The 21,509-nt window shown below is 46.2% G+C and overlaps 1 protein-coding gene across 1 annotated transcript in view; it reads left to right on the top strand.

Moving 5' to 3' along the window:
• The first annotated feature begins 10,967 nt into the window (after positions 1 to 10,967).
• LOC124545738 (protein takeout-like) overlaps positions 10,968 to 21,509 on the top strand; it is a 100,680-nt gene continuing 90,138 nt past the window's right edge. The window contains exons 1-2 of the mRNA XM_047124680.1: positions 10,968 to 11,011; positions 18,754 to 18,900. Coding sequence (XP_046980636.1) covers positions 10,968 to 11,011; positions 18,754 to 18,900 — 191 coding nt within the window. The remainder of the gene's footprint in view (positions 11,012 to 18,753; positions 18,901 to 21,509) is intronic.

Below are 21,509 nucleotides of genomic sequence, written 5' to 3'. Positions count from 1 at the left end.
GCCCCTACAATTACTACTCAGGCTGTTGCCCCTCATTAGGAACCACGAGTTTATCTGTCATCTCCACAGATACCCCTCCCCTACGGCTGTACCTATGGCGCAGAGATCTGTATCGCTGAGGCACACAGGCCACCCCATCTCGTCAAGGTCCGTAATTGATGGGGACAAGGCATGTTTCTTCTTTAAATCTCTCTTGAACGCCAGAGTGGTAAAAACTGGCATTAGTGTTGGCCGTGTTTAGTGTTGTTACCAGGGCTGGTAAGGTTTATAAGGAATGAAAGCAGCTCAGATGTTTAATCGTCACTGTGAACGAACTGGGATGTTGTGTACCCATGTGAGACAAGGGTATCAGAGTCAGGAGATTGGCGCAGAAAGCAAGCAAGCTTGCAGGTCGGGGCCAGAAACAGTAAGGCCTTTGTACCGAGGGGAAATGAGTCCGTCTTTGCACAAGAGTCTTCGCAATATATGTACGAGCGTCTGGCGGTCGCTACTGTGTGTCCTGTCGTGAGGGAGGTATAGATTCAGCACGTCAATAGTCGTAAGGGGAATGAAAGATTTTTTTTTCGTGGATAATTATGTGCGCTATAGATACTGTGGTTCATTCCAAAACCACGGTCTTAAAGAGGAGGTATATCCAGTACATTGCTCGGTGTCAGACTGCAGCAGCAATCCCAATGTTTGATTTTTTTTTTTCTTTATTGTATTTCAATTCCCCATCGGGGCGGGCTGGCAGCAGCATATGCGCTGCTCTTCAGCCGAAAGACATAGAACAAAACAATAGAAGACATTTAAAAACAGCAAAGGAGAGAATAAGGTGAACATAGATATAAAAAAGGGGGAACAACATGGAAGGCAATAGACAAAAAAATGGGGTGACTAAAATGGAGATAAAAAACTGTTTAAAAGTAGCACACACAAAAAGCCACACACTGCGACGATTAAAAGAACACAAGGCACAGTATAAAGGTATCGACGGATGGCATAGCACATAACATAACATTGATGGCGAACCTCAAGGCAGTACACAATTAAAATCACACCTCTTGACGCACAGGAGAAACAGCACTAGACAACACTGATGTGGCACACTGATGATGATCAATACAGAGGATCTGCCAGGCGCTAGGAGATGAGGGGGACCTGAAGAAGGGAGGGAGGGGAAGGGATGGAGGGGATGAGCGGGGGGCGCGCTGAAGAAGGCCAGATAGGGAGGGATGTGGGAAGGAAAGAGGCAAGTATGGGGTGCAGGGTCTCAGGGGAGGGGGGGGGGGATGGAGGAAAATCCGCTCTGGGAGAAGGAGGGAAGAGGAAAAAGGGGGCCCTGGAGAGGGAGGGGGGGGGGGAACAAGGCCAGGTTATAGTTGGAAGGAAGGGTAGATGTCACGGCGAAGTTCGTCATCCGGGAGGGGGAGGCGTTGGAAATTGCCCTGATGAAGGAGATGGAGGGTGTGGAGGTGGAGAGAGGGAGGGATACAGCGATAGAGGCGCGGCAACGGGCGGGGGGTGGAGAGGAAGGAGGAAACCAGAGGGTGGGGGGGGGGGGGATCAAGCCTGCGAACAATGTAAAGGATGCGGAGATGTTGGAGGAACAGGAGGAGGTGGGGGAAGGGGATCAGTTCATACAGGAGCCGTGTGGGGGAAGGAAGGCGGATACGGAAGGCAAGGCGGAGCGCATGGCATTCAAGGATTTGGAGGGCCTTGTAAAAGCGGGTGGGGGCGGAGATCCAGGCAATGCTGGCATAACAGAGGATAGGACGGATGAGGGATTTGTAGGTGTGGAGGATGGTAGAAGGATGCAATCCCCATGTCCGGCCAGACAGGAGTTTCAGAAGGCGGAGGCGGGAATGGGCTTTCTGCTGGATGGTCTGGAGATGGGGGGTCCAGGTGAGGCGTCGGTCGAGGGTGAGGCCAAGGTATTTCAGGGTGGGGGTGAGCTGGATAGGACGACCATGAAGGGTGAGGTAGAAATCATGGAGGCGAAAGGAGAGAGTGGTGCGGCCTATGATGATTGCCTGGGTTTTGGAGGGGTTGAGACGGAGGAACCACTCGTTACACCAAGTGGTGAACTGGTTAAGGTGGGTTTGGAGGATACGTTGAGACCGTTGAAGGGTAGGATAGAGAGCCAGGAAGGCGGTGTCATCAGCATACTGGAGAAGGTGGACTGATGGGGGTGGCTTGGGCATATCAGCTGTATACAAAAGATAAAGGAGAGGGGAGAGGACAGAACCCTGGGGGACGCCAGCCGTGGGATAAAAGATACGGGAGTTGGTGTTGTGGAGGGTGACATAGGAAGGACGGTGCGCGAGGAAGGAAGCGACTAGACGGACAAAATTGATAGGTAGAGCGTAGGTTTGGAGTTTAAAGAGGAGACCGGGATGCCATACACGGTCATAGGCGTTTTGGAGGTCAAGGGAAACAAAAATGGCGGAGCGACGGGAGTTGAGCCAATGTTTGATTGTAGTTACACTGATAAATATGTGTCTGGTTCCCAATATTCTTGTGAGTCTGGAGATGGCCATAGAAAGCGTAGCAGCAAGCAAGCAGGTCGGGGCCGGAAACAGCATCTCAGCGGACGCCTTTGTTCCGAGATGGGACTTACCCATCCTTTGTACACCAGTTCAGGGGTACACCAGTTCAGAGAGTTCGTGAAAGCTTCCGGCTTATGACGATTTGGCTCGCGGCTCCTCCTGGGCGGGCGAATAGTGAACTAATACCCAATTGCCTTTGGGACCGCATGTGTCGCGTGTATGCTCTGCGGAAATTTGAGAAGATTCAATACGGCAAGTGTTTGTGCTGGGAGTATTGATAGCAGTCGAACTGCTACCACTAAAGTCCTTCTGGGGTGTGGGGGTTGTCCACGGTTGGCTGGCCTCTGGCGGATATGTGCTTCTGCAGCTGTGGTGTGGGCCGCGTTTACGGTGGCAGTTTCCTCCGTCGGCGCTGCACAGTGGCATGGGGAGTATGTGGAATGTATTCGACAATCTGTAGACCACTTTGCGGGGTTTAACTGTCAGTGCAATATAGCGATCTGTACAAAATAGTTTTTTTTTCTGTTGAAAATCTCGTCTGCAGAAAAAAAGGCGGGGAGTGCTTCCACCCCGGCAGCATCAGTAATTTGGAGGGTAAATTCAGTAAGATCCAATCAGAATGCTCCATTCATTCACAAGACATCCTTTGTGCTGGGGCGTAGGAGCCTCTACAAACTGATTTGAACAAGATAGAGGCAAAGTATCTGTGGAAAGCACTGAGAAAGCAAGTGTTCAAAGAGAAGTTGAAGAAGACCATCCATCTCTGGCGGTGATGCCTTCACTCATCCGCCACTGCGGCATTAGGACACCTGCAAACCACTAGCTGTAGAACACCGAAAATTCCAGCCATTTTTCTCTTCTGTAGGACAGTGCTTCGATTTCTGTTTGCGTAATTGTTCCGATTTTCCTGTCTCTGCTAAGAAAGTGCTCTCTTTCCAAACAACAAGAATGCTTTTATGATTAACGGTGTTTTCACGAGCGTGCACAGACATGATGAGGGCTTTTTAGCAGTGAGAGCGTTTACCATTACTGAGATGTATGTTGAAAGCAGGATGTCACGATTTCCAGGAATGGAACACATGGTGTCTGGTTAGGACCATCAGGAAGAATGCATTCGATGTTATTCTGAGCTATTTTAAGAAACAGATCCTTTTATGGCAAGAATTTACATGCAGGCAAGCTGAGACATCACGAAAGCTCCTACAAAATTGATGGTTTACTATTTCTTCAGCACTTTACGAATTCCGGGAAGGGCTGAGAAGTAAGGGACGGACTGTCCCGTTACATCTCTCTCAGCGCTGGACCTGCAGCTCTGTGTCATGGTGCTAGCAACGGTGACTAGGTGAACACGTATTTCGACAGATATTTCTCAGGTGTCATGTATCAGAGGGATGCTGCCGCCTCATCCTTGTGGGACCCGAACTGACATCTGCGCGTCGTCACTTCGTGGGGGCCACCAGTGCATCCTGAGTCCTGTGAGCGTGTGCGGAAACGTCCTGTGCGGTCCAGTGGACAGGGAACGGCAGGCAGTGTGTGTTATGCAACCGAAAGATTTTCACTGTGTGTATTTACGTGAGATGTGTGTTTCATGACGGTATTCCTTGCACAATCAGAATAAAAAAAGACATGCGAGCGATGTAATTACTTCTCACAATACCTGCATCTTACCAAACAGCAGAGAATGATGAGCAAGTGAAATCCAAGCCCCGCAAACTGATTTTTTTTTTATAAGAAAACAATATACCCTTGAGAATGAGACTTTCAATCTGTAGCGGAGTGTGCGCTGACATGGAACTTCCTGACAGCTTAAAACTGTGTGCCGTACGGAGACTCGAACTCGGAACCTTTGCCTTTCACGGGCAAGTGCTCTACCAATTGAGCTACCGAAGCGCGACTCTCGACCCGTCCTCACAGCTTCAATTCTGCCAGTACCTCGCCTCCTACCTTCCAAACTTCACAAAAGCTCTTCTGCGAACCTTTCACAACTAACACTCCTGGAAGAAAGGATATAGCCGAGACATGGCTTAGCCACAGCCTAGGGGATGTTTCCAGAATGAGATTTTCACTCTGCAGCGGAGTGTGCGCTGACATGAAAATTCCTGACAGCTAAAAACTGTGTGCCATACGGAGACTCGAACTCGGGACCTTTGCCTTTCGTGGGCAAGTGCTCTACCAACTAAGCTACCCAAGCACGACTCACGACCTGTCCTCACAGCTTCAATTCTGCCAGTAGCTCCAAACTTCACAGAAGCTCTTCTGCGAACCTTGCAGAACCAGCACTCCTGGAAGAAAGGATATAGCGGAGACATTGCATAGCCACAGCCTAGGGGATGTTCCGAGAATGAGATTTTCACTCTGCAGCAAAGTGGTCGCTGATATGAAGCTTCCTGGCAGATTAAAACTGTGTGCCAGACCGAGACTCGAACTATACCCTTGAATTTCCCTTTGTAAGAACTGTCATCTCCACTGCAGAGCTGCCAATTTCCAGGTAGAGGAGGGGAGGTGGAAAGGGGAGGTAGAAGGATGGGTTGGTGGAGGTGGTGATAGATTTCCTGAAAAATTCTTTAAATAAATAAATAAACTTTATTCCATACACTTTCTTGAATCCCCTAAATTGTTTAAATAAACAAAACTCCGTACATTGTCTAAATTGTTTAAACAATATTCCATACACTACAATCGAATTCTCTCCAAATGGCCGATCAACTGGGTCTTTTTCCCGCCAATTTCCGGGACTGAAGGTGGAAGGGGAGGGGGTTTACCAGAGGGGGAGAGGTTTATTAATCGAACAATTTAATTAACTAGTCAATCAAATTGATTAGAGTGAGAGGGGCTATTCCAATAACTCAGACTTGAAAGTGTACCTGTAGCAGTGAGGGTGGAGGTTTTCTGAGGGGTGGGTTGGGGAGGGGGCAAGTGGAGAGGGCTGGGGACATTAGGTTAAGGAGCTGTCAATCAAAGGAGAACAATAGGTTCATGACCTGTCAATCAAAGGACAGCAATAGTTTTGCTCCTAAATGCATACCTGCCCTTGATGTAGGCAACCCGCACTTACAAAATTGTGCTCATACGAAGTCTGTCCACTACAGACGTAACCGACGGCGCGCAAATGACTGGACTTTATTCATCCTGTGTTTGATAATGATAGCAATTAGCGTCTTTCGACAAACTTGAAAAATTATTTAAAATCTTATTCAAACTTTTTCTCGCTAACACTCCCCACAAAATTATGAAAGGAAAAAGTTTATCGTTTGCTATATTCACGCTATTCATTTGGTACAACGGCAGCATCAGGCATGACGTTTTAATGTATTGCTTCTTTACTACTAGCTCTATTCGCAACTCAGTTTGCAGACAGTATGCACACATACCGCCGAATTCCCTGCAACATTACATCACCGTGTGACACACAATTCAGGAGGTATGAAAAGATAAACATTTTGATGCGTGTAAAACTAGCTTGAAATGGCGCGTAGTAAGACTTCAGTAGCACACATTACTTTTTCATTTATTATTTCTTTACTACTAATTCTATTGGTAACACACTTACAGATAGTTATCTGTATGTGTTACTGAAATTGTCTGCAAAATTATATCGTTCTACGACACATAGTTCAGGAAACGTTAATGCCTGAAAAAGCAACCCAAATTATCCAGTTTCTATACGATGTGCTACCCAAAATATCCGAAAAGTTCATTGCACGTGTCAAACCAGTAGCAGTACCACATTCCGCCGCTAGATGTATCGAGGTACGCGTCTTAGCTCATTTTTACACGCTGTTTACGTCGCGAGGCCCACGGAAAGACAGGCCGCGGCGCATACGTCACGAGGACACGCCTGAGATCGCTCGCTCCCTCGCTCAGTTTAGCAGACTAAATGCGTTTCTACACCTGTCATCTCCCTGTAGGTGTTTACGTACAAACAAGAATTACATCTTCTATTTAAATCTGCTGTTACAGAATCTTACTGATTACTAGTAATACAATAAAATACACAACTTTGCAGTATGCTTTAATTTGAGATCTATGCTCGACACGAATGGTATAAGGGCTTATTTACAGGATTTAGTCTCTTCTGCTTGACAGTCCTAATTTCATACAAGATGTGTTCCTCATGGAACCGATAATCATTATGGACAATTTTAATTTTGTTGTACCGCAGTACAGCCGCAACAAATTATTATTAGGCCTATGGACTAAGCCCGGAGATCTAGTAAACACTAAGACTCCATAATAGCGGATTCCGGTAGAAGATGTAATTCTCTTATGTACGTAAACAGCTAGTTACGAGTTAAGAGGTGTCGAAACGCAGTTTGTCTACCGAGCTGCGCGGCCTGTCTTCCTCGTGGACCTCGTTAGTGTCACACATGACGTCATTATGACGTGGCACGCTGTACCGAAGGCGACAGAGATTGCGTATTGACTACTGTGATCGTCCGAGACACTAAACTGCGATAGCCATTTTTGCAGACGCGTTAAAGAAGCAGCTCATTCTATCCTCAATTGGTATATTTACTGCAATTTTGGAAGCTATTGATATGTTTATTTTCTTTGAAAATGTGAACCTGCAAATTTCTGGGAGAAAAGAAGCTCACAATACGCTTTGTAAATGGTAAATTTGGAAGCCAACCTGTCAACATCTCAGTGTCAGTCTGTAAACTGAAGTTAAGCTGTCAAAGAAGTGTCATGTTCGATAATACAAAGGATCATTTTTTAAATGTGCGTATTCTCCATGTCACATCAGCCATATCAGCAAAATGCAAAGTTTTGTTAACATTACTCATCACAATCCTAAAAGCTTAGGGCATGAATAATGACAGTGTGTTTAGAAAAGTAGGCTGACCTGACACAGGAAACACAGACGTAGAAGGTCATAACCATGGACTGTCAAATGAGCAATGTTAACAAAATTTTGTAGTTTACTGATATGAAGAACCGTTTGCAAATATTGTCAGCTCAGTGCAGTCACCTGAAACATGTATTTGAGGAAAAAGCTCTTTGGTGAGCTGTTTCCAGCAAAATGTCTGCACCTATCATGTACACAGAACTAAAAAGAAGTTAAGTTAGCATTAAATGTGACTAATGACTTCCCTGATGTCTCACGGCAAGTAATCAGAGTGGCACCAGCCTCTCTTCCTGGTGAAATTGAAAATCTCGAAAGTGTGTTTGGATTTCACTCAGATTCAATAAGTCTTACTCATACACTAACAGTACCGGGACAGCTTCAGACACACTGGTGCAGTTCTTCAATGATATTTGTAATTGTCGACAATATGGAGAAAAGTCTGAAGGCAATTCCCTAGTTGCGTCGAGTTGGGGTGTACTCCGTACTATGCTGCATGCCACCACCTGGAGGCAATATTCGCATTTTAAAAATATTTTGATCCTAACTACACTCCTGGAAATGGAAAAAAGAACACATTGACACCAGTGTGTCAGACGCACCATACTTGCTCCGGACACTGCGAGAGGGCTGTACAAGCAATGATCACACGCACGGCACAGCGGGCACACCAGGAACCGCGGTGTTGGCCGTCGAATGGCGCTAGCTGCGCAGCATTTGTGCACCGCCGCCGTCAGTGTCAGCCAGTTTGCCGTGGCATACGGAGCTCCATCGCAGTCTTTAACACTGGTAGCATGCCGCGACAGCGTGGACGTGAACCGTATGTGCAGTTGACGGACTTTGAGCGAGGGGGTATAGTGGGCATGCGGGAGGCCAGGTGGACGTACCGCCGAATTGCTCAACACGTGGGGCGTGAGGTCTCCACAGTACATCGATGTTGTCGCCAGTGGTCGGCGGAAGGTGCACGTGCCCGTCGACCTGGGACCGGACCGCAGCGACGCACGGATGCACGCCAAGACCGTAGGATCCTACGCAGTGCCGTAGGGGACCGCACCGCCACTTCCCCGCAAATTAGGGACACTGTTGCACCTGGGGTATCGGCGAGGACCATTCGCAACCGTCTCCATGAAGCTGGGCTACGGTCCCGCACACCGTTAGGCCGTCTTCCGCTCACGCCCCAACATCGTGCAGCCCGCCTCCAGTGGTGTCGCGACAGGCGTGAATGGAGGGACGAATGGAGACGTGTCGTCTTCAGCGATGAGAGTCGCTTCTGTCTTGGTGCCAATGATGGTCGTATGCGTGTTTGGCGCCGTGCAGGTGAGCGCCACAATCAGGACTGCATACGACTGAGGCACACAGGGCCAACGCCCGGCATCATGGTGTGGGGAGCGATCTCCTACACTGGCCGTACACCACTGGTGATCGTCGAGGGGACACTGAATAGTGCACGGTACATCCAAACCGTCATCGAACCCATCGTTCTACCGTTCCTAGACCGGCAAGGGAACTTGCTGTTCCAACAGGACAATGCACGTCCGCATGTATCCCGTGCCACCCAACGTGCTCTAGAAGGTGTAAGTCAACTACCCTGGCCAGCAAGATCTCCGGATCTGTCCCCCATTGAGCATGTTTGGGTCTGGATGAAGCGTCGTCTCACGCGGTCTGCACGTCCAGCACGAACGCTGGTCCAACTGAGGCGCCAGGTGGAAATGGCATGGCAAGCCGTTCCACAGGACTACATCCAGCATCTCTACGATCGTCTCCATGGGAGAATAGCAGCCTGCATTGCTGCGAAAGGTGGATATACACTGTACTAGTGCCGACATTGTGCATGCTCTGTTGCCTGTGTCTATGTGCCTGTGGTTCTGTCAGTGTGATCATGTGATGTATCTGACCCCAGGAATGTGTCAATAAAGTTTCCCCTTCCTGGGACAATGAATTCACGGTGTTCTTATTTCAATTTCCAGGAGTGTAGTTTCGAACATAGGACACTCTATTACCACATAACGTTCCTTAAGTGACTCAGTCATTGTGAAGTTGATGTAACTATCTCCCTAATTTACCATTTACAAAGCGTATTCTGAGCTCTGTTTTCCAGAAATTTTCAGATTCATATTTTCAAACAAAATAAACACATCAGTAGCTTTCAAGACTGAAGTGAATATAGCAACTGAGGGTATAATGAGCTGCTCCTTTAATTCGTCTGCAAAAATCGCTACCGCAGTTTAGTGTCTCGAACAATCACAAAGACGATGCGCGGTCTCTGTCGTCTTCGATACAGCGTGTACACGTCATAATGACGTCATGTGTGACTCCACCAGCGTGCAATAAGACTCACCCTTAGCCACTGCGGCACGAAGTTGCGTCATCTTCGGCGCATGCAATCGTGAGTTGTAGTGGTGCGAATTGTGAATTGGATAACGCGTAGAAACAACGGATTTGCTTCAAATTCTCTTTCAATTTGAAGGTTCAAAAATGGTTCAACTGGCTCTGAGCACTATGGGACTCAACTTCTCAGGTCATTAGTCCCCTAGAACTTAGAACTAGTTAAACCTAACTAACCTAAGGACATCACACACATCTATGCCCGAGGCAGGATTCGAACCTGCGACCGTAGCGGTCTCGCGGTTCCAGACTGCAGCGCCTAGAAACGCACGGCCACTTCGGCCGGCTCAATTTGAAGGAAATTGCAGCTGAAACCCGTCGCATGCTGACATAGGCATTTCTTGAGAGTGCACTGAATCAAGGAAGCACACTTAAGTTGTTCAAGTGCTTCAAGGAAGGCCGATTATCTGTGGAAGATGACAGACATTCCGGTCGACCGTCAACATGCATGGCGCTGGAAACGATCATGAATGTGCGTGACGTGAATCACAAAGTCCGAAAGCAGACAATTCACAGTGTTTGTAACAGACTTGGACTGTCGTATGGTACATGTCAACGAGATCTAGATGATGAACTGAACATGAGACGAATTGCAGCGAAGTATGTCCGTCACCTTCTCAGCACTGAACAATGAAACATCAGGCTTCGGACTGCAACTAAAAGTTCGACAGTATCCAAAACTCTTGTCCAGGTTCATAACAGGTGATAAATCTTCGGCCTACGGTTATGACCCTGAAACGAAGAAGCAATCATCACAGTGGAAAACACCATCTTCTCCAAGGCCGAAAAGAGCGCGACAAGTTCTCAGCAACATGAAGTAAATGGTGATATTTTTTTTTCGAGATTCGGGGAATAGTGCATAAGGAGTTTACTCCACATGGTCAGACTGTCAATGGACAGTTTTACTGCGAGGTTTAGAGGCGACTGAGGAAAAATGTTCAGTGCAAACGGCCATAGTTGTGGAAAAAGAAAGACTGATTGGTGCACCATGACAATGCACCCCCACACACCTAGTTGTGAAGAAATTCCTGATGAGAAACAACACCCTCCCTATTCTCCAGACCTGGACCCATGTAACTCCTACCTGTTACTGAAGATGAAAATCGCGTTGGAGACATCCAAGTGTTATGGCAATGGGTCTAAACAATTTCACCCTGCGGAGTTCTACAAGTGCTTCCAAAATCGGGAACAACACTGGGATCGTTGTCTACATGTCCGAGGAGACTATTCTCAAGGTGATGGAGGATATTACGACGTAAGTACAGTTTTCTGATTTTTACAATGACATTCTCTGGTATTTTGGGAAGCACCTTGTACATCCAGTGTTTCATAATGGCAGCACTCAGCGACTTCTAAAACAACTTTAAGCATAATTTAAAACCTTTCCTAAACTTTTTCTCGCTTACATGCTCAAAGTAAATAATGTAATACATTTACTCATTTGTTATCATAAGTTTAATGCTGTTTTATACAAGGAAGTTCGATTCTTTAAAGAACTGGGTGTTACGAACTGAGCAATGTTAGTGGACTGGGCCAGACAGGACGCCCTTTCAACATACATGTTGTGGAGCACGAGCGATAAATACTGCTTGTTCAGGATGCTAATTCGACCTTGGCCGAGCAGGCAGACAAGTGTGGCGGATTCATACAGTTTGAACAAGCCAGGCTTAAGCAGGGCAGCCACTTATCACGAGGCGAAAAATCAGAGAGGCTGTCGAGAAAGCGAAGCGGCCGACCACCACGAACCACGAGAAGGGCTACAGACTCTCACTGTCTTGACAGACAGCAATTGTTCACTGATGGCCCGACTGTGTCCCACTGCGAGCTGGAAACACAGCATTGCAGGCAACGGGAAGCACTGACAAGTCATCTTTTAAAGCGATCCACGAATCGATCCAATTTGCGGCTTCTTCATGAGATCGGAAGAGTTGGTCAGCCAGGCCATGCGCTATTGATCTAAACAGTTGATAGTCAGAGGGGACAATGACTGGAGAATACGGAGGGTGGGGTAGGACTTCCCATTTTAACGTTTCCAAGTACGTCTTGACCTCTTTTGCAACTTGGGGTCGAGCGTTGTCATGCTGCAAAATCACTTTATAGTGCCTCTCGCTGTATTGCGGCCGTTTGTCTTTTAATGCTCTGCTCAAATGCATTAATTGCGTTCGATAACAAGCACCTGTGATTGTTTCACTTGGTTTCAACGCCTCATAGTACACGACGCCGAGCTGGTCCCACGAAATGCCGAGCATGATCTTGGAGCCTTGAATATTCGGTTTGGCCGTCGACGTGGAAGCATGGCCGAGATATCCCCATGATTTTTTGCGTTTAGGGTTATCTTAATGAACCCATTTTTCGTCCCTGGTCACAATGCGATACAGAAATCCCTTTCGTTTTTGCCTCTGAAACAATTGTTCACAAACACACAAACGCCGTTCAACGTCTCTTGGTTTCAGCTCACACGGGACCCCAAGTTCCTTCTTTCTGAATCATACCCATAGCCTTGAGACGTTTTGAAATGGCTTGCTGTGTCACTCCCACTAATCGTGCCAATTCTTCTTGTGTTTGATGCGAGTCTTCACTCAGCAATGTCTCCAATTCGCCATCTTCGAAAACATTCTCTCTTCCACCACTATGCCAGGTTACGGCGTTAAAATCACCGTACTTGAAGCGTTGAAACCACTCACGACACGTTCTTTCACTAATAGCATCCTCACCATACGTACTTGAGAGCATTCGATGAGACTAAGCCGCTGTTTTCTTCATAATGAAACAAAACAGTAATACCTCCATCAAATGACGAGAATTAGGCTCGTAAACTGACATTTTAAATCAACAACAACTTTATGATGCAGACACAAGTCGACTAATGTTTGAGTGATCCAAGCTAACTGCCTGACGTCTCCGATCTGTTTCTTTCGACCTCCACTTACCGTTGTCGCCACCTATCGGCAAACGGCGGAAGCAGAGTTGTTCACCTTGTAATATCATATATTCCCAAAAGCAACGGTGTTGGGTCTGCCGAGTCGCTTCCGGCTTCAAAATCTGGCTCCGCCGCACGACAAGCTGTGGCATGAGGGACTTTGCTGATAACGGGGATTCCACCGCAACTCACCACACTCTTGTGGAACAATGTAAACAACCGCACCTCTACAGTAATCGTCAACCATATCGAATCCGAAATCTTCGTCCCAGAGGCAGGAAAACCACAGGGGGTAATCCTCTCCCCTCAGCTGTATAGTCTCCACACAGCAACCTTTTGTGAACCGAAAAACTGAAACGAAAATTCAGCGCTTTGTACCGGTGGTACGGCGTACAGGTTTCACGCACAAAACACTGGGAGCAACCAACAAAGCCAGTAATACCTAAACGAACTCGAAACTGGCTCAGAACATGGAAAATAAAGCCAAACGGAGTAAAAACCAGTTGATTATCTTCCGACACAAATCATCACCTAATACGGCACAAAATCCGGAAGTCGCAAGTCGAAAGGTATAGGGGCAAACAGCCACAGCCAAAGACACCGCTAAATACCGAGAAATCACACTAAATAAATACTGTCATGCAAGCGGCATATTCAAGACATCACAACAACGGTGAAAGTAAGAATATTAGGAGACAGAACAGAGGGAGCAACAGAAAATAGCATTTCGTACACTTAGGAAGCCATCATCTACCCCATTTTGGAATATGCCACCCAGTTCACAATGGTAAATAGAGCCATTTCACAAAAAATTATGCCAATGGAAAGGAAAATTCTAAGAACAGCAAAAAAAAAAAAAATATCCTAGAACAGCCAACGAAATGGTTTACAGAAACGCGAAAACAGAACCATTGCGGACAAGATGACTACAGCTAACAGATATAATAAGCACAAACAGATACCATAAAAGGACACTTGCAAACAAACTACTCGAAGAAACATATACTGGATTTAGATATCCCAAAACTAAATACCAGTATACAGCGATATCAACAATACCTAAATTAAAACAACAGACACACAGACAACAGCCACGCCCAACGCCACAGACTTCGACGAAGATGGAATAATTAGAAGACGACAACCAAGATGAGGAAAATAACTAAAAATGAAAGAGAGAGAGAGAGAGAGAGAGAGAGAGAAAGAAAGGAAGAATCAGGTCAACCAGAAACTAGTAATATAATTAGAACAGAGCAGAGAGAGCGTTGCTGTGGTTCCAGGGAGGTTTTCTTTAGACTTGGGCAAATTCCGGGATCACCAACTACAATCCAATGCGAAAGCAAGCAATAAATATAGACTAGATACTCAGCAAAACAATAGGAGCTCCCCATTCATCAGATAAAATATGTCCCCACAGCATACATTAACATACGGTTCAATACCGCATCCGGCCATCCTGATTTAGGTTTTCCGTGATTTCCCTAAATCGCTCCACGCAAATGCCGGGATGGTTCCCTTCAGAGGGCACGGCCGACTTCCTTCCCCATCCTTCCCTATTCCGATGAGACCGATGACCTCGCTGTTTGGTCTGTTCCCCCAAAACAACCCATAAGTTAATGTAAGAGACTAGTGAGAAACAGGCTGTCCATGTGCCCGCCTCCCCCCATCTGACACACTGACACTAGGGACACCAGTGTAAGCCAGGAATGGCGCATCTGCTGGAGCGGCATGTACAGGACCTGCGGATTGCTTTCTACCAATATCACGGCAAGTGTGGAGTCAGGAAAGTTTGTAAATATCAACATTCTTTATTCAGCAAGTCCTATGCACGAGAGGTCAGGATCTGCATCCCAGCAGTGGGAGTGGTTATTGTGGCAGTGATGTGGTATCTCGGCGTAAAAAAACACTGACAGCGCATGCGGCTCTTCGGTGGCGCGTGTAGCGAATTAGTGGTGGCCAGCGAAGCGGCTCTGCTGACTCAAGGATGACGTCAGCCCGGCAGTCAATATACTAGTATAAGCTTACGCTGGACCAAGGTCCGTAGAAAAATAAGGTTGAGCTGTAAGCGTTCTGTGCTGCTACTGGATGACGCTGTGACGTCACTAAGAAACAGCGTCTGCCTCGGGAAAAGCGCTTTAACATGTGAGCCGTGCATTCATGCGACGTATTTGTGATACGTTTTAGTTTCTACCGAAATAATGGAATGTAAACTGTTGTTCTGCTACCGCTAGAATCTTACTGGTACATTCTGTAGCTTGTCCAGCTTTTACAGATTTTGCTGTTTCTTTTTTTTTTTTTTTTTTTTTTTTTTTTGAGAGAAAAAAGAAAAAATGGAGCTTTCATCATCGAAACTTGCAACAAAGCGTAGTTTTCTGACAGTTTAAATGTTCGAAAGAGCATGCAATTTTCTAAGTTGGCTCTGAGACACGTTTTAAGGAGTAAACGAGATCTACACAACGTCCATTTGCGTTTTGCATTCATCACAAGTTTAAGAGAAATTCAGCAGGTGGCCAGTCGTTTTCACTCTACAAATTATACAAGTACCTCATTTGAAGATCACATTTTAATTAGCTAATCTAAGTAAACATCTTTCAAAATACTTCTGAATGCTGAAACTGAGGTTTATCCAAGAACGCAAGGCTGACTCTGCAGGTGCAGGATATCCAAGTTTTTTTCTGAGGAAATCGAAACTTTTGTGCGAAACGCCGCGCAAAGTAATCGACTTGCGAATTTCCTCTTCGACCCATCGACCCCTGTAACGAACTTCTGATTTGATTGACAGAAAATATTTTGCCCAGTATTCGAGTAATTTCACGAGACCAAGTACACTTTTAGCACTTTCTTCACCATGCAGACGTCGTTTCGTTAATGACAACTGACTTCGAAGATCTTTATTATATGAACATGTTTTTCAGACTGGCATTTCTCATCTACAATGCCACTCAGACTTCTGTAAACTGTAATTATCACAAACAACTGCATCCGTAAATGTATATTTATCAGCACTTTTCTTTAGTGGTGGAAGCTTTTCTGAAGTCTCTATGCTTCTCCTATGAATCTTATGCTTGATGAAACTTTCCATCCTTTCTTCTGTTGCATGTTGTGTACTATCACTGGTGCTACATTTACAAGGCAAACTACACAACGGAAATGTATCGTTCTTAAGAGTCGCGATAAATCTAACAGTTTCGAAGACAGGTCTCTAACGTAATCAGTTCCTTTGAAATGACGAGAGCATATGCTAGCATTTGGAACATTCACAGCATCTTGTCCACAGCGTTTCTGCAGCCAAATCTTCTGTACACTTGCATCGCAAGGGAAAGCATGAAGCACTACTTCAGTCACTGTGACTGTGAAAATTACGTGCAACAGCACTACAACCTGACATTGCTCGCACACCCTCAAAAAACTTTAATTTTCAAATCACTCACTAAACAAAAGTAACTAGGGGAAAAAACAAAGCCTCCGACATACAAATATAGGTACGAAGTGTTCCTGTCTGACGTTTATTACCTATGACGCGCTCAGACATACAGAAGAATTTTATCGACTTGGCTTCAAGTTGTGAAAGTCGATGCTCTTAAAAGATGACGGTTGGTATATGTTCCATTTAACAAGTATTCCTTCATCGTTATTCCAGTATAAGGATGTAAAACCTTCCTCCAGGAAGGCTGAGAATAGTTTTTGTGATATGGAATCTCCTTGCATGACTTCTCTTTCTATTTGGAATTTCCCGTTCTCCTTATGGTGTCTAGTACAAGTGTAGTAACGTAGAGTTTATTCTAACATGTGCTGATCAATTGCTGGTTTCCCAAGGGCTGTTTCGAATGGACGTTCTGGAACTTGGTCAAAAGCTTTCTCAAAATATATAAATTAAAGACAAATTCATATCCACTCCTATGTCCTATAATTTCGTTCACAACTTGCGAGCGCTATACCTACTTCTACAGTCAGCTCCCTACTTTACTTGATTAAATTCCATTAGTTTCATATGCTAAACAAGAAACTATCTAATTAGTTGCATGGTCTGCGTTGCATCATTCACTGAATATTTAGGTGTGTAAACCTACAGCTGATCACTTACAACAGTGATGCTGACTCAGGAAGACTTTCTCACCTCCAGGATTTGCCTTGTGAGAAGAAACCTGTCAGTGAGAAATTCTTGATCGTCGCCCTTACTTATGAGTTTCTGCGCAGGTTTCTGTGTATTGTTGTACAACCGGAGAACTGAGAAGCTCTCGATTACAATTAGTTGGTCGGAACGAGAACAGTGGTTGATTTTTCTCCGATGTGTATATGTTACAGTGGAAGTGGAAGTTTCAGGGAAAGTATACCATCACTGGTGACAGTGCACCTTCACTTGCCCATGTAGTGACAGTGGATTACTGATTCCAGTTCTGTCAAACCACACACACTGACTAGGGATACTACAGTCTCACTAGTAAATGTATACCTTCACTGCCAAGAGGTAAGCAGTGTGAACCATGGCTGTAATAACAAAACTGTCGTACTTCGAAAGTTGCATATATCACCTGTAGTTTGAAAAGAGTAATATTATCTAAAATTAATTTATTGCAGCAAGGACGTGCACCATGGCACTTTGCGTTGCACAACACATTTTTGTTTTTGCAAAATCATCTGAGAGTCTGACATTTTTGCTGGCAATCGCGTCTGAAGAATCCCTGGCCGCTTCCCAATGACTGAGACGTCGCAACTGTCCTCAGGGCAACAGTTTTCTCTGCTGGAATTTCCTCTTCTGAGATTATTCTTAGAGGGGAAGTACTGAACTGGGACCTGGAACAAAATGTTGTAGTTGTAGCCGCAGTGGCATATCGTATCGTCCCTTCCATGATTAAAAACAAACAATTTATTATCGTGGCTATAATTAGCTCAGCACACCATCTCTCGTCCTGATTCCGTAGAAACCATCGGCCGTTGTCTCGAGCACGACAACCAAGAACGACATAGCATCTCCACTTCCTCTGTCGAAGTCGGGAACTGGAACTCTCACAGTACAGCCCTTTTCCACTGTTGGAAAGCAGCGATCTGAACACTGCCGCATTCTTTGCGCTTGTTCTTCTAAACACTTGTACGCTTCAGTTCTGACTCGTCTAAGTCAGTCAAACAGTAGTCGTTGTTGTCAGGAATTCTTTCTTTCTCTCTGTTCCTGATGGTTTGTTACCCTCTTGCAATGGAGATTATTGTGATCATTATCCTACAACGTTCCAGTCCCTGTCTCACTGCTAACACTCACTTCATTAATTATATTTTCTAGGTCATCCTCACGGTGAACGTTCATCAATGCTTCAAGAGGTAAACTTGATGAAGACAGATCATGTTTAGGAGGGCAGCCAAACATCGCTTCGTACGGAGATCTTTTAATTCCAAGATGCGCAGCGCTATTCTTCATTAGCTGCACAAATCTTAATGCTCGGTTTCACTACGCGGTGTTGTGCTCCTGCATCCATGTACTTAGCGTATTTTCTATGCCTTGATTTGCTCGCTCTACGCTGCTTTGGCTCTGACTGTGTCTGGGTTTACCGTGAACAATCTTAAAATTGGGCCATACTTCACTTAAGCTACTCGTTATTTTGTTAACAAACTCTCTGCCATAGTCAGACTGCAGTACTGAGGAAGCACCTAACAACGTATAAATGTCAATAATGTCATCGCATATCTCTTCAGCTGTTTTGGACTTCAGTGACCTGAGAACAACGAATATAGTGAGGTGGTCCTGATAAACCATTAGGAATTTGTAATCTCCAACTTTTGCGATTGAAAGTCGATGAGGTCAACTTGACATCTGGAATTTAGCTCCTTAAACAGCTTCGGCTTCACTACTATTCCTTTTTTCTGACCTTTTTGCTTTTGTAAAGAAAGCTCACACAAACTAAGATAAATTTGGACCTCTCTGTATGTAGGAGATGAGAGTTGAATCAAACCAGTGTTTGGACTGAAGATCACAACAACAAAAATCTCATGTGCAATGAAAGGCGCCAATATCTGTACAAGTTTGGAATCCCTTCTGTAGGCATAGCTAATAATACGATTCACAGGAGTGCTGGTGGTGATTTCAGGGAGTCTGGAGCTGGGCGTCCTGCCATAGACCCGCTGGCAGTCACTGAACTGGTGGTCACCCAAGGCAACGGCACCGTCAGCGTCAGCTTACGCTTCTCCAACCTCCACATGACAGGCCTGGGCAGCATGAAGATATGCGCCGTCTGGTGAGTCACACGATAGTTTGCTGGCAGTCGCGTGGGACAGACCACGGTTCTGGTCAACGCCTCCTTTTTTGAAGAATGTTGTAATGATACTCAGTCCACTTGTTTCGTGGCATCACTGTAATTCCTATAAATATTATCAGAGCTGGTGCCATAGTATGGCATTACACGGTTTCAGTTGTATGACCAAAATATCAAAATTCTTTGTCGTGCGGTCAGATACGGAACCTTACCTGATTCTAGATAGCATAGTGACTTTCAGCTTGTACGTTACTAGTGACCCGCCCCAGCTTCACATAGGTAATGCATCTACAGCAGGACGAACTGTCTGGCGTAGTGGAATCGGTACCAATGCTACAGAATGCACTACCAATATGTTCAAAAACGCTGCGCATAGGAACGGGATCTTTCCGAGACCCATACTTTGGGTTCTGTTGGTGATAGAAAGGTAGTGTCAAGTGTTCTGGATAACCCTTGGGTTACGAACCATTTGGATACCCAACAGAAGGATCGTTTTCCTGTAATTACCCTAGAGTCCAAGGTCAGATTTTGAATATTACACACTCCCTCTAGCTTAGGCAGACACAGCAAAATGGTTGGTTCTTTCTGCAGCAGGTGTGATCTGTGGTACGCCTTAAGGGGGTTAGGGAGGCACCATTTAGTTCGTGGGCGGCTCCTGAACAAACCAGAAAAATTTACCCTCGTTATGTCGGCGAAAATACATGTTTAAATCAGGAGGTACACGTAAAACATCAACAGAAATTGTGCTAAAAGCATTCTCTGGAAATTATTGCGAGTAATTAGTTCTTGAGCCCACTTGATTAGTGAACAGTTATGAAAACACACTTGACCTCTTACCAACAAAGAATCAAGAGCTAATAACAAACATCAAAATGGGTACACGGATTAGCGAACACAGAATTGTCGTAGCGAGACTGAATACCGTACCTTTAAAGTCCATCATACACTCCTGGAAATGGAAAAAAGAACACATTGACACCGGTGTGTCAGACCCATCATACTTGCTCCGGACACTGCGAGAGGGCTGTACAAGCAATGATCACACGCACGGCACAGCGGACACACCAGGAACCGCGGTGTTGGCCGTCGAATGGCGCTAGCTGGGCAGCATTTGTGCACCGCCGCCGTCAGTGTCAGCCAGTTTGCCGTGGCATACGGAGCTCCATCGCAGTCTTTAACACTGGTAGCATGCCGCGACAGCGTGGAAGTGAACCGTATGTGCAGTTGACGGACTTTGAGCGAGGGGGTATAGTGGGCATGCGGGAGGCCGGGTGGACGTACCGCCGAATTGCTCAACACGTGGGGCGTGAGGTCTCCACAGTACATCGATGTTGTCGCCAGTGGTCGGCGGAAGGTGCACGTGCCCGTCGACCTGGGACCGGACCGCAGCGACGCACGGATGCACGCCAAGACCGTAGGATCCTACGCAGTGCCGTAGGGGACCGCACCGCCACTTCCCAGCAAATTAGGGACACTGTTGCTCCTGGGGTATCGGCGAGGACCATTCGTAACCGTCTCCATGAAGCTGGGCTACGGTCCCGCACACCTTTAGGCCGTCTTCCGCTCACGCCCCAACATCGTGCAGCCCGCCTCCAGTGGTGTCGCGACAGGCGTGAATGGAGGGACGAATGGAGACGTGTCGTCTTCAGCGATGAGAGTCGCTTCTGCCTTGGTGCCAATGATGGTCGTGTGCGTGTTTGGTGCCGTACAGGTGAGCGCCACAATCAGGACTGCATACGACCGAGGCACACAGGGCCAACACCCGGCATCATGGTGTGGGGAGCGATCTCCTACACTGGCCGTACACCACTGGTGATCTTCGAGGGGACACTGAATAGTGCACGGTACATCCAAACCGTCATCGAACCCATCGTTCTACCATTCCTACACCGGCAAGGGAACTTGCTGTTCCAACAGGACAATGCACGTCCGCATGTATCCTGTGCCACCCAACGTGCTCTAGAAGGTGTAAGTCAACTACCCTGGCCAGCAAGATCTCCGGATCTATCCCCCATTGAGCATGTTTGGGACTGGATGAAGCGTCGTCTCACGCGGTCTGCACGTCCAGCACGAACGCTGGTCCAACTGAGGCGCCAGGTGGAAATGGCATGGCAAGCCGTTCCACAGGACTACATCCAGCATCTCTACGATCGTCTCCATGGGAGAATAGCAGCCTGCATTGCTGCGGAAGGTGGATATACACTGTACTAGTGCCGACATTGTGCATGCTCTGTTGCCTGTGTCTATGTGCCTGTGGTTCTGTCAGTGTGATCATGTGATGTATCTGACCCCAGGAATGTGTCAATAAAGTTTCCCCTTCCTGGGACAATGAATTCACGGTGTTCTTATTTCAATTTCCAGGAGTGTAATTAAACTAAAGACATACCTATTCAAAAGAGCAGATAAAAAGCACGTGAAGCCTTCTGAAAGGCAATCTGTACTCCTTCCAAATTAACAGTGTAGGTGTAGACCAGGTGTGACTTGAATTCAAAGAAACAGTATCGACAGCAAGTGAGAGATTTATATCAAATAAATTAACAAAAGACGAAGCTGATCCCACGTGATATACAAAACGGTTTAGAGCACTGTTG

This window comes from Schistocerca americana, chromosome 8 (genome assembly GCF_021461395.2).
Source record: "Schistocerca americana isolate TAMUIC-IGC-003095 chromosome 8, iqSchAmer2.1, whole genome shotgun sequence".
NCBI classification, from domain to species: Eukaryota; Metazoa; Arthropoda; class Insecta; order Orthoptera; family Acrididae; genus Schistocerca; species Schistocerca americana.
Note: the sequence above shows the minus strand (reverse complement) of the source record. Positions and strands in the feature narration are given on the sequence as shown.